At 42.0% G+C, this 14,856-nt stretch overlaps 1 protein-coding gene across 1 annotated transcript in view; it reads left to right on the top strand.

Annotated features, from left to right (window-relative positions):
* The window catches only part of LRP1B (LDL receptor related protein 1B), a 1,871,059-nt gene that overhangs the window by 1,630,399 nt on the left and 225,804 nt on the right, over window positions 1–14,856 (top strand). Inside the window, exons 56-60 of the mRNA XM_073545568.1 lie at window positions 511–694; window positions 3,282–3,367; window positions 4,553–4,675; window positions 5,964–6,145; window positions 6,663–6,862. Coding sequence (XP_073401669.1) covers window positions 511–694; window positions 3,282–3,367; window positions 4,553–4,675; window positions 5,964–6,145; window positions 6,663–6,862 — 775 coding nt within the window. The remainder of the gene's footprint in view (window positions 1–510; window positions 695–3,281; window positions 3,368–4,552; window positions 4,676–5,963; window positions 6,146–6,662; window positions 6,863–14,856) is intronic.

Below are 14,856 nucleotides of genomic sequence, written 5' to 3'. Positions count from 1 at the left end.
GTCATATTGCAAGACTTGTTAAAGGGTTAATTGTGACTTGTAGGATCACTGCTTCCAATGGGGTGCTATAGAGGTCAAGTCCTTTTTCTCTCTGAAGAGGTAATTTGCATGATACATTGTTGGGAATTGTTTATTTTACTTGTGTCTGCCTCCCAGGGGTTATGACTTGTATTGCAGCCTATCATGGGTTTTTCCAGCATCATGATAATGTGTCGAATCTGTATTTGAGAATGATGGGAGTCCTTAATAAAATCTGTGTAAGATTAAGAATGAACACATCTATTGATAGCTAGAAACTGTAGATAGAAAAGACAAAGAACTGTTGGATGGACGAATGATGCCTTTATTACACATAATGAGTTATACAAGTAATTACTTAGTGATTCTGTTACTTTGAGTCATTTGTTGTAATTGTATTATTATTATTTTATTTTTTATAGAGAATACATAGATGAATAATCCAGCAAAGATAATTTTTTATATTTTAGTCCATTTTCCCATTTCCCACAGTGTCAGTGCTGGCCTGGATTTCGATTGAAGAATGACGGGAAGACGTGCGTGGACATTGATGAATGTTCAGACGGTTTTCCCTGTAGCCAGCAATGCATCAATACATATGGGACGTACAAGTGCTTGTGTTCAGACGGGTATGAAATACACCCCGAAAATCAAAATGGCTGCAAATCTCTATCAGGTATCACAAAGGCATTTATGTAGTGACGGATGACGAGTGATGTGCGGCAGATAAGATGTCAGTATGTGTTCGGCTGAGAACTCTCTCGACGATCTTAGTCCTTTTTTCTTTTGAAGGATAAATCTTTAATTTTTTAGAAAAGAATGTAAGAAGACCGCCATACTGTTCTTAAATACCCAAACCAACATACAGTGATCAAATAATAGATTCATGCACAATGTAAAAACATTCCTATTAGTGATCAGCGAGTATACTCGTTGCTCGGGTGGCCTCCGAGTATTTGGAAGTGCTCGGACATTTAGCTTCTGTCGCCGCAGCTGCATGATTTGCGGCTACTTGACAGCCTGAATACATGTGGGAATTCCCTAACAAACAGGCATTCCACACATGTATTCAGGCTGTCTAGCAGCCGCAAATCATGCAGCTGCAGCGACAGAAACTAAATCTCCGAGCACGCCAAAATACTCAGAGGCCACCCGAGCAACGAGTATACTCGCTGATCACTAATTCCTATAAGACGACCACATAATCCTGTACTTCTTTACAACTGGTATTAAGACTTAGGTGTCGGTCTATAATAACCACCTAACGTAATAGGCGACTGACACCCCTGTATGATCGCACAAGTCCTACACTCCTGGTCTACACTTCTCAGGCTCTAATGTATGTAGTAATGATGCCTCTAAGGCCGGGGTCACTCTACCGTAGAATACGGCCGAGTGCTATGCAAGGAAGCATCGAATAGCACTCGGACGAGTGTCAATCTATGGGGCAGCTCACATCATTGTTTATTTTCTCAGGCATATTCAGCGTGCGTGTAAAATCGCAGCATGCTGAGATTGTCACCGAGACTCGCCAATACAAGCCTATGGATGCGAGAAAAAAGAAATCGCACAGCACTCGGAACATGCGAGTGCCGTCCGATTTTTACGCACCGATGTCCTTTGAAAAGCCGTCAGTTCATGTGACGCATAAGTAAAATCACACTGACAGGTTAGAATAGAATAGATATATATACACATACAATACATAGATATATAGATGTCAGTGACACACATATATATGTTTATATATTACATAGAAGAAAAGCCATCAATTCAGCAGCCACATAGTGTAAAATCACAGCCGGAGCCGACAGGATAGAAGAGATGGATTACATACAGTAAATACACATAGAATAGGTAGATATTTAGATGTCAGTGACAAATACAATTAGTACAGTGAGTGTGCAGCTTACTGCACATGTATTTAATTAATAAAATATTATTTCTTGGAAAAAAAATGGCGTGGGCTCACGCACAATTTTCATAACCAGCAGAGGGAAAGCCAACCGGTGGGGCCAATGTTTAGAGCCTGGGAAGGGGGTAATACACATGTAGCCTCCTAGGCTATTAATATCAGCTCACAGCTGTATAATTAGCTTTTACTGGCTATTAAAATGGGGGCCCCCAAAAAAATGACGTAGGGTCCCCCTATAATTAATAGCCAGCAAAGGCTATGCAGACAGCTGCAGGTGATATTAATAGCCTAAGAAGGGGCCATGGATACTGGCCCCCCCCCGGCTAAAAAAATCAGCTCTCAGCCACCCCAAAAAAGGCACACCTCTAAGATGCGCCAATTCTGGCACTTAGCCTCGCTCTTTCCACTTGCCCTGTAGCGGTGGAAAATGCGGTGATAGTTGAGGGGGGTTGATGTCACCTTTGCATTGTCAGGTGACATCAAGCCCCAAGGTTAGTAATGGAGAGGCATTAATAAGACGTCCCCATTAGTCACATTGTAAGAAAGCACAGACACACAGAAAAAAGTCCTTTAATTGAATCAAAAACACAGACTATTTTAATAATCTTAATTGAATCATACTTATGACCTCTCTTAATTCCATCGATGCCCTCGTCATCTGCAAAAGAGGTAAAAAAACAAAACAAAATTCCTCACTTTTCCGCAGGTGCTTTTAATCCATTTGTCCCACGACGGGTCTAGCTCTGCTACATCTAGATGGCAGGCTGCTTGGATGCAAGATGCATCCATACAGCCTGTCATCCAGCAGAGACACTGAGCAGCATGTGCTCAGTGTCTGCCTGTGAACTGCTATTCCCTGTCTGAGGGCTCTGTGAGTGTGAGAAGGTTCTCCTTGTGGTGCCATCTAACAGGTCTTGAGAGTTAACAGCCAATGAACTCACTACACCTTTCTGACGTCAGCGGGAGCGCCGTAGAAAAATTTCCCACGGCGCTCCTGCTGGCATCACATAGGTGAAGTGAGTTCATTGGCCGTGAACTCGCAAGACCTTGTTATATTGCGAGTCCCATCATTTGAGGACCCCTATTTTAAAAGTAGAAAACCCCAGTAATTAGCAAAAGCGATACTTTGAAAACCACTTGTGTGTTGTTCCTGCTGTCAGAAATGTTCATACACTTGGGTGTAGTCCTTGCAGGGACTTTAATTGGTTTCCTGTTAATTGTCATAAACCTCATAATCATTGCCGCGCAGGATTTGTAACATTTGCTACTTTCCAGAAGACTCGGTGTAAACTTTTCAGTGTGTTTTGGCCAGTGGCTAAAGTGAAATGTAACTTTTTCTTGAGTTTAGCGGAAGACCCTTTTCTCCTCCTCGCTGACCACCATGAAATAAGAAGAATGAGCACGGATGGATCCAACTACACTATGCTGAAGCAGGTTAGATGTTTAGCAATGTGAATATGTGTGCCGGTAAAACGCGAGCCTATTCAATACGACCTGATATTTAGGGGTAACAATCACGGATTGGGGGGTAGCGGAAAAGAATGTGTCATTCACTTCTCAAAAGGTCCAGGGCTCCTCAATATTCCTTGCTTCTTCAGTCCATTACTGGCCATTATCGTCTACCATTCCTTCTCCTTTCCATCCCCACATACACTTTAATGGTAGCCCCCCTTACCCAGCTGGGCCCCACAATGGTTGTCATGCATTTTATTCTGGTATTTGCATTCTAACTTGTGCCAAGATTGTAAGTTATCCCCCACCCTAAGGATAGGGTATTGCTTTTTGATCGTTGGTGATCTGATCGCTGGGATCCTGAGAGCTAGTCTCCAGCAGCCCCATGTCTTACTGTGCATTCTATTGAACAGCTCAACATGTGGTCAGGCTGGGTACTGCAAGAAAAATGTATTAATATTCAAACTCATGCACGACCTCTGCATCATTCAGACTGGGCTCTGGAGAGCTCTTTTGATGATATCCCAGCAGTTTGACCCCCTCATCAGTAAATTATTCCAATCCTATGAATATCTTACCAGCATGGGACAACCCCTTTATGTTTTTGTGGCTCATGCTCTATGGTACCTCTCCTGGGACGTGATAATCTACAAACAATGTGTAAGTCATTTCAATTAAAAAAAAATATTGAAAAAAACCCTTTATTATATACGTTGTGTTATTTGAAGAACTTTCAGAGTTTTCCTATTGATACATTTTATTTGCAGTTTCCCGCCTGACCACTTGTGGTGCTGTTCAGCAGAATGCACATTGCTGTAAGGCTTCACCTAGTGGTAGAAACAAAAATTGCAGATAATTACATCTATTCTGAAAAACACTAAATAAACTGTGTGATGTGTTTTAGGAAGGTGTCAAAACCCAGGACTTAAAAAATAATTGCGGCAATGAAATACTAACAACATCTGTACTTATTCTCTGTGCAGAAATTAATGCATTAACTAAATGGCTTACATTTTCTCATGAATGTTTTTAAATAAATCCGCGTCTAATTGTATCACGCTCTGAATTCTTTGTTTTTGAACCGTATGATAATATATGTGTGTAATTGTGCCCTTCCATTTACTGGCAGCTTAACAACATTATCAGAATGATTGTATTCTTTGTCAGGGATTAAACAATGCAATTGCAATGGACTTTGATTACAGAGAAGAGGTTGTCTATTGGATCGACTCCAGCAGATCCAACGGAAGCCGCGTTAATCGGATGTTCGTGAACGGCAGCGACGTAAAGGTAGAACGACACGGCCTTATTGTAACATCTATATAACCTCCATTATGAGAGCACCATGTACATGACAGGGCTCTGTGCAAGATCTGTATTCAGTAGCATATTCCCTACCCCTACCCTAAAAAAATAATAAATCTATATATTATTTTCAGGTGACGCTCGTTATATGACCAAATAGAAAACATAGTCAGAAAATAGTGAGTGGCTTTAAAGAAGATGTGATTCTGTATATGGTTCCTTTCATAACAATTTAAAAGGTGTTTCCATCAATGCAATCAAATCATTTTCGGCATCTAGAATAATAAATTCTGCAGTAAAATATCTACAGACTACAAAAAAAAATCGCTTGTGGTCTGTAACCGCGGAGACACATAAGTCTGCATAAGAACTGTGTACATAAAACGGGTGCTTTCAGTTTTATTCTAGTTGCACTGGAGCAATTTGGTTGTAGTTGTGGGCATAGGCTTTATCTTATTGGTAAAATACTTTGAAGGGGTTGTCCGGGGATCTTAGTATTAATGGCGTATCCTTAGGATAAGTCATCAGTGTCTAATATGACACCCGGCACCCCCAATGATCAGTTGTTCTCGTAGCCGGATCTGCTCAGTTACAGAGCTGCCCAGCTCCATCAACTGTATAGTGGCCGCAGCCAAGTACTGCACATCCCATTAAAATCAATAGGGGGTGGAGCTGCAGTACCCGACCATGGCCACTATTCCATTGATGGAGCTGTGCTATGCAGCTGAGCCAATGACACTGAGAACAGCTGATCGGTGGAAGTGCCGGGTGTCACATTCCCACTGATCAGACATTGATGACCTATTCTAAGGGAAGGCCATCAGTGTTAAAGTCCCCTTTTCTTGTCATTGTTTGAAAAGAAGAGCATCATAAGTATAACCAACACATCACTCCCCTAAAAAAGTAGGAAAACTTAATTCATTCTGAAGAAGCCGCTCACTTGTCTAATTACAAGGGTCAACTTGCAACAACAACATCGCCCCTTCCTGTTCCTGTCCCACTCCATAAAAGAAAGCTCTGGTTCTGTTGGAATAGATAACTTATGTGTTCCATAAATAACTGCTCGACCTCCTTTTTTCCAGACCACCTGATGCCCACAATGGTTGCTTGCTTGCATATACTTGTTATGACCATGACTGGGGTTGCCAACCTCATTAAAATCCTTCAGCGCTATACAGTCCCTACTTTATGACGCAACAAATGCAAAAACTACCGCTGGTTCCAAAAAAAGTTGAATCCACTTGCTTTCTACTGTCTACTGTTCCCCTTTAAGGTGATACATAACACCGCTATACCTAACGCGCTCGCCGTGGATTGGATTGGGAAGAACCTCTATTGGTTTGATACAGAGAAGCGAGTTATTGAAGTTTCCAAGCTGGATGGATTATTTCCCACCATACTTGTGACCAAAACCATTAAGTTTCTAAGGGATTTATCGCTAGATCCTCAATCAAGGTATTACTCATAATTCAGAAAACTGTTTTTTTTTGTTTGTTTTTTTGTGAAGACTCAATTATTATTCTGACTATAAATATAGAATTTTGTCTTCCGGCAGCCACCACTAGGGGGAGCTTAGGAGCGAAACTGAATACAGAATGTGGATTGATTATTGGATCCTATGTATAATAGTAATGTTAGCTCCCATCTGCCTCTAGTGGCCGCTGCCGGTTCTTTGCTGCATTTACCGTAATTTTAATAATAAAATAAATGCATTTACTCAAAAACAAAAGTAGATATATTTATTATTTATTCCCCCCCTGCTGTGATTGAATATCCTATGACATGATATTGAAAAAAAAAAAAATCTGCATTGAACAGGAGAAGGTGTCAGACGCCTTGAGTAACATTGCTGTAGTTCAATAAATATCGCAGCCGCCCGCTTCCACCTTTGCTCCCCTCGTACCGGGAGCGTCGGGACGTAAAATAAATATTGGAAACTCCAGTAAACATCTTGTTTATTAACTCCGCGTAGGTATCTGTACTGGATAGACTGCTGCGAGTACCCGCACGTCGGGCGCGCTGGGATGGATGGATCCAATCAAAGCGTTGTCATAGAAACAATGATTTCCAGACCGACGGCCATGACGATAGATTATGTCAACAGGAGAATTTACTGGGCTGATGAGAATCATATTGAATTCTCAGACATGGACGGATTCCACCGGCACAAAGGTAGGAAGCGCGGCTCAGCGGGGCTCACGTGCCGCCACCTGCGCTCTCACATCTATGAATAGTAAAGTATTAAAAAACAGTGAGATAACGGGATAAAGGTGAGCACGGGGACGGCTTTATGGATGCATCATTTACATGTGTCATTTATTAATTATTACTGCGCAATTTATATAAATGATTTAATTCAAAGGCTGTAAGTGCAAATGATCCAATGGAGCGTGAATGTTTTTTATTCATTATCAAAAATTCATTATATAGCTCTAAAATCTATATATATATATATATATATATATATACATAGAGTATAAAACAGTGCTTCCAAACAGAATAATATATTTTATTAAGATAAATTACAAAAAAAATAGTGAAAGAAAACATACCGTATCTATCTATCTATCTATCTATCTATCTATCTATCTATCTATCTATCTAATAATCTATCATCTATCCCATATCTATCTATTATCTATTTATATACAGTGTACATATATATATATATATATATATATATATATCATCTATTATATATCTATATACATTAGATAGAGATAGATAGATAATAGATAGATACATAATAGATAATAGATTGATGATAGATAGTTATTTAGATAGTTAATAGATAGATAAATAATAGATATATAGTAGATAATAGACAGATAGATAAATACAGTCAGGAAGGCTGTGCAATATGATCTACATCATGAAGAACGCAGCTTTTCAAAGACTTCTGCTCTGTGAGCTTCATTAACGTAAGTTGAGCCCATAGAAGTCTATGAACATTGCATATCTTGCATAGAAACTGCTTGTTACTACACATGCTCCTCTTTTCATACTTTTTTCATACCCTTTTGAGGTCTCCATAGAAGTCTATGGAAGTGGCAGAGCTTGCATCAGAACGGCTAGTTGCTGCACATGCTTTGTTGGTCATAGACTACTGTGGGCTTCCTTGACTTTAATAGAGTCCGTAAAAGTCTATGAACGTGGCATAGCTGCTTGTCACTGCACATTTTCTTCCTTTCATAGACTTCTGTTGGCTCCAGTGACTTCAACAGATAGAGCTTCAGTAATAACTGCTTGTTACTTCACATGCTCGGGTACTCATAGATTATTGTTGGCTCCATTGAAGTCAATGGAAACCAAAGAAATGTATGGCCGTGGCTAAGTATGAACAGTAGCTTCTTGTTATTATGCATGATTGGCTTTTTGGACACTTCTTTTAGGATCTGTTGAGCCCATACAAGTATTGGTGCAAGAATAAGTGCGTAAAATGCGAACAGAACAGTGTCGGATTCTTTGGAAGGCTCAGTTCCCACAATGAGTATTTGGGGCATTTTTGTTGCGTCCTACTTTTCCAGTAAAGTGAATGGGATTTATAGAAATCTCACACCCACTGCATTTTTTTTAATGCAGCGTAAACTGACCTGCGGGACGTGTTTGAGATCCATAACATGTTAATTTCTTTTGCTGTGCATATGCGTTTTATTTGCAGATTTTTCCTATAGACTTTAATGAGATCAGCAAAATCCAGACGTTAGAAAAAAATATGCATTTTTAGGCTATGTGCCCACGTTGCGTTTTAATCCGGACACTCAAAACCTGTCTCCTTCCCAGAAATCGCGCGTTTTTTCCCCGCTCAATTTTACCGCGATTATGCCGCGATTTTCGTGTGCGATATTCAAGCACTTTCCAAGCGATTTGAAGCGTCGCTTGGAAAGTGATTGACAGGTTGGTCACACTCGTCAAATATAGTGTTTGACAAGTGTGAGCAGCTTTTTACTATTGAGGCCGCCTATGTGGCATCAATAGTAAAAGACAGAATGTTAAAAATGATATAAAAAATAGGGGTATATTTACCTTCCAACGTCCCGCGCAGTCTCAGCGACGCTCCCGTTCCCAGTGATGCCTTGCGAGACCTGTGATGACGTTGGTCTCGCGTTGCTGTAGCGATCTCATGAGACCGCTAGAGTAACGTGAGACTACGTCATCACAGGACCTTGCCGCAAGGCATTACTGGGAAAGCTGAGGCCGGGAATGCAGCGCGTGACACCGGAAGGTAAAAATACCCCGATTTTTTATTTTTTATTCTTTTTTTTTACAGGGGTATGGTGCCCAGGGCCTGGAGGACAGTCTCCTCTCCTCCACACCGTGGGTACCAACCGCACATGAAACGCTTAACTTCGCGCATGGTGGGCATAGCCACATGTGGGAAGTAAGCGATTCTCATGCATTCCTATGGGTGCAGAATCGCCGCAATTCGTTGCGATTCCGCAAAAAAGAATGATAATGCTGCGTTTTTTTCCGCGATGCGATTCAGCAGCAGAAAAAAGCGCAGCATGTGCAGCATGCCATAGGAGTGCATGGGGTGCGTTCTGTACGAGTTTTTTAAATGTTTGCGCAGCGTTTTCGCACCGAAAATCGGGGCAAAAACGCTTAAAAATCGCATCGTGGGCACACAGCCTTAGTGTCATTTTGCTACTTCCAATAGGCGGCGCTAGAGTTCTAGTCCTCTTCCTCTCTGAAGAGGCAGATTGCATATTTAACTTCCCAGAGAAGCATGCATGGCCTATAAGTCTCCTCACTCTGATATGCAAGGCCTGGTGTGTCAAGCTCCACAAGGAGAAACCTTTCCTCCTTAGATTTGCAACAGAAACATGTTAAACTCATTTGTGGATTACATGATTTTTATCAAAGCTAAATGCCAGGAAGTTTCTTTAAAATCTGACCTATCAAAACGTGTCAAAAAACAAATAAAGACCCCTGTAAAAAAAAAAAGAAAAAATGCAGTGAAGAAAGCACAAGTAACCAAATTTAGCTAATTTTAGCAGAAAATCTGCAACATCAAAAACTCACCGATTGCTCAAAATCCATGTGTTAAATACACACTAAATACATCATGTGTGAACCGAGCCATAAAGTGTCCCCATATCGACAGGCTTTCTGCAGTCTGGTGGTGTAATACTGAAAAAAAGGAGGAAATGGAGCATATATGTAAAATACAAAATTTATTTAGTACCATAGCAAAAAAAGTCATAGGAGTCTCAATAAATACACATATAAACAGTACAAGATACAAAAAAGGAAAAGGACAAAGTAGGGGAAAGAAATTCCAATGTCCTCAGCCAGCTGAATGTAATAGTACCCAGGCAGAACGTTGCTCCCTTGTAATATCAAAGTGCGAGCACAATATAAATTACCATTACCAATGTAAAAATACAACTGAGCAACACTTACCTACTGTATGTAGGGAGAAGGTGAGGGACACCAGAAATAGACCCACAATGACCCCCGACGCGCGTTTCGCTTAGATTATGTCAGCTTTCTCAAGGGGATTAAGGGGATAGTGTAGACGTGAATATTTTTTATGCATAGTCTGTGTTTTGTGGATATATTATCTGCTCTTCTTAGTCCAAGGGATCCCTCACTTATAACAGATAGTTTGGTCTGGTAATAAAAAAAACATAATTTATATAATGTGTGACTACGGATCATTAAGGAACACAGAAATCTATTAATTATGACCCTGTGACATCACTGGGGCAAGAGATACAAGATCTGTCTCTGGTTCCCGACATTTGACGGATCTCAGTCCTGATGTTTTTAGCTCCCACTCGGAGGCGGTGAGCGGGTAACCGATAGACTTTCATTTTGCAGGAACCTCGACATCTCTTGTAACTTCATTTCCATTCCGCTGTCATTGTCATTTGAGTGATGTAACGCTGAGATGTGTCGGTCCCAGGGCTCACGGGACTCTAAATTGTTTTGCTTCCTAGTCCCCCGCTTTTTTGGATTTCATGTTTACCGAATTGCTGCGCATTTTTAGCATATGTTTTAACTGAATTGAGCGAAGTCTGCCGAGACCCGACAAATGTTATGTATCGGGAAAAGTTAGAGTAATGACATTTAAGGCACAAATTAATATACACAGTTGCATCTGCCAAGACTTTGCCAAAGTCATAGTGTACATTAATAGCACTGCTTCAGATGTAATGGGTTTAGAAAAAAATAAAGTTTTAGTTACTCAGGATCTAAGGAACTTGAACTTTGTAAACTTAGGAGAACGTCTTCATCCAAAAGTTGTTGTTTTTTTTAAATTCTGACCACAAATGAATAAGAATGGCAAAAAGTATGCTCTATATCAGATTAAGTGAAATCGGGACCTATGTAGCGCAAAGATGAGCAGATCAAGTATGAGATGCATTTCCTAAAATTTGCGGTTTCTCGCAAATTCGAATACTTCCATTCACGGTTCACAAAAAACAAAAACTAGCCCAGCACCATTTTCCACAACGTTGAGGCATCATAGAACAGGCTGAAGACATTTTCCATTGCCCCGAAGGTCTACCTATAATGCCCTGCAGCCATAACATCTAGCGGATAGTGTTGAGCGATACCGTCCGATACTTAAAAGTATCGTATCGGATGGTATCGGCCGATCTAAAAAAAATATCGGGTATCGCCGATTCCGATACCGGAAGTCCCATTCAAGTCTATGGGACTTCCGGTATCGGAATAAGAAAAACCCTATTTTTGCCTTGTACAGCCTCTCTGGGGTCTGTACGGGCCTTTCGGGGGGCTGTGCCGGCCTGCCGGGGGGTCTGTGCAGGCTCCGGTGGTCTGTGCAGGCCAGCCAGGGGGGCTGTGCCGGCCTGCCGGTGGTCTGTGCAGGCTTTGGGGGTCTGTGCCGGCCTGCCGGGGGGGCTGTGCCGGCCTGCCGGTGGTCTGTGCAGGCTCCGGTGGTCTGTGCCGGCCTGCCGGGGGGCTGTGCCGGCCTGCCGGTGGTCTGTGCAGGCTCCGGGGGTCTGTGCCGGCCTGCCGGGGAGCTGTGCCGGCCTACCGGGAAGCTGTGCCGGCCTGCCGGGGAGCTGTGCAGGCTCCGGTGGTCTGTGCCGGCCTGCCGGGGGGCTGTGCCGGCCTGCCGGTGGGCTGTGCAGGCTCTGGGGGTCTGTGCAGGCATCGTCCGATGGGACTACAAGTCCCATCGGGCGATGCCTGCTACCATGACAGTGATTGACACATTAGCCAATGATGGGACAGTAGTAGTCCCATCATCCGGCTAATGTGTTGAATGTAAAAAAAAAAATTTACATGCTACATACATACAACATGCATACTACATATATACTACATGTAACATACATACTACATATATACTACATGCAACATGCATACTACATACATGCTACATACTACATGCATGCTACATGCATGCTACATGCATGCTACATACTACATACATACTACATGCATGCAACATACATACAACATATATACTACATGCATGCAACATGCATACTACATATATACTATACATACTGCATGTAACATACATACTACATGCTACATACATGCAACATACACACTACATGCTACATACATGCTACATACATACACACTACATGCTACATACATGCAACATACATACTACATACTACATACATGCTACATACATACTACATATATACCACATGCATGCAACATGCATACTACATATATACTGCATATATACTACATGCATGCAACATACATATATACTACATACAATACATACATATAGACATACAGTACATATAACATAGAGTACATACTCACCGTCACTTGTCACTTTGATCCCCGAAGCCATTGTCCCCTTGAGGAATAAATATCAAAATAAAAAAACACCAATATACTTACCCCGTTCCGCAGAAGTCCACGAGGGTCCCACGTCCATCTTGCGTGGAGAACAGCAGCATCAGCTGATGCTACCATTCTCTACCAGCTCCAGGAATACAATGACAGAAGGTAGGTATCCTTCCGCACTGTATTCCTCCACCACTTTAAAAAATGGCTTCGGGGATCAAAGTGACAAGTGACGGTGAGTATGTACTCTATGTTATATGTACTGTATGTCTATATGTATGTATTGTATGTAGTATATATGTATGTTGCATGCATGTAGTATATATGCAGTATATATGTAGTATGCATGTTGCATGCATGTGGTATGTAGCATGTATGTAGTATGTAGCATGTATGTTGTATGTATGTAGCATGTAGTGTGTATGTATGTAGCATGTATGTAGTATGTATGTTGCATGTATGTAGCATGTAGTGTGTATGTTGCATGTATGTAGCATGTAGTATATATGTAGTATGTATGTTACATGTAGTATATATAGTATATATGTAGTATGCATGTAGTATATATGTTGTATGTATGTTGCATGCATGTAGTATATATGTATTATGTATGTAGTATGTAGCATGTATGTAGTATGTAGCATGTATGTAGCATGTAGTATATATGTAGTATGTATGTTACATGTAGTATATATAGTATATATGTAGTATGCATGTTGCATGCATGTAGTATATATGTTATATGTATGTTGCATGCATGTAGTATATATGTATTATGTATGTAGTATGTATGTATGTAGCATGTATGTAGTATGTAGCATGTATGTAGCATGCATGTAGTATGTAGCATGTATGTAGTATGCATGTTGCATGTAGTATGTATGTTACATGTAGTATATATGTAGTATGCATGTTGTATGTATGTAGCATGTATGTAGCATGCATGTAGTATGTAGCATGTATGTAGTATGCATGTTGCATGTAGTATGTATGTTACATGTAGTATATACTGTATGTAGTATGCATGTTGTATGTATGTAGCATGTATGTAGCATGTAATTTTTTTTTTTTTTTTATTTTTTTTTTACATTCAACACATTAGCCGGATGATGGGACTACTACTGTCCCATCATTGGCTAATGTGTCAATCACTGTCATGGTAGCAGGCATCGCCCGATGGGACTTGTAGTCCCATCGGACGATGCCTGCACAGCCCCCCGGAGCCTGCACAGACCACCGGCAGGCCGGCACAGCCCACCGGCAGGCCGGCACAGACCACCGGAGCCTGCACAGACCACCGGCAGGCCGGCACAGCCCCCCGGCAGGCCGGCACAGCCCCCCGGAGCCTGCACAGACCACCGGCAGGCCGGCACAGCCCCCCCGGCAGGCCGGCACAGACCCCCGGAGCCTGCACAGACCCCCGGACAGTCGGCACAGCCCCCCCGAAGGCCCGAACTGACGGCGCATCATGATGCGCACAGACAGCGCATCATGATGACGTCATTTCGGCAGCCAATCAGAGCCACAAAAGTGGCTCATTGCATTTTGGACTTCCGATTCCGGTATCCGATACGAAAAAAGTATCGGTACTCGGTATCGGAATTCCGATACGGCAAATATCGGCCGATACCCGATACTTGCGGTATCGGAAAGCTCAACACTACTACCGGATGATCATACCTTGTACAGTGGTGGTCAGTAATGGGGCCACTAAGAATCAGCATTTTCAAGTGGAGCACAGCTTGTACGGCAGAGTCATTTTTCCTCTCACAAGTCATTGGGTAAGACTCTCTCCTATAGAGTGTAAGTTCTTATGGTCAGCAATGTCCTCTCTTTCTCTTCTGTAAAGTTCAAGCTCTTATGGTCAGCGGGGTCCTCTCTCTCCTGTAGAGTGTAAGCTCTTATGGTCAGTAGGGTCCACTCTCTCTCCTGTAGAGTGTAAGCTCTTATGGTCAGCGGGGTCCTCTCTCTCCTGTAGAGTGTAAGCTCTTATGGTCAGTAGGGTCCACTCTCTCTCCTGTAGAGTGTAAGCTCTTATGGTCAGCGGGGTCCTCTCTCTCCTGTAGAGTGTAAGCTCTTAAAGTCAGTGGGGTCCTCTATGTCTCTTCCTCTTTCTCTTCTGTAGAGTGTAAACTTGTAAGTTCAGTCGTGTCCTCTCTCTCTTCCTTTCTTTCTCCTGTAGGGTATAAGCTCTTATGGTCAGTAGGGTCCTCTCTCTCTCTTTCTGTAGAGTGGAAGCTCTTATGGTCAGCGAGTAGTGTTGAGCAATACCTTCCGATATCGGGAAATATTGGATCGGATTGGATCGGACCGATACCCCAAAAATATCGGGTATCGCTGATTCCGATACCGGAAACCCATGCAAGTCAATGGGGCAC

The sequence above is a fragment of the Dendrobates tinctorius genome, unplaced genomic scaffold (genome assembly GCF_039654945.1).
Source record: "Dendrobates tinctorius isolate UK_male_01 unplaced genomic scaffold, ASM3965494v1 ptg000143l, whole genome shotgun sequence".
NCBI lineage: Eukaryota > Metazoa > Chordata > Amphibia > Anura > Dendrobatidae > Dendrobates > Dendrobates tinctorius.
This window is presented reverse-complemented; position numbering and strand designations above follow the sequence as displayed.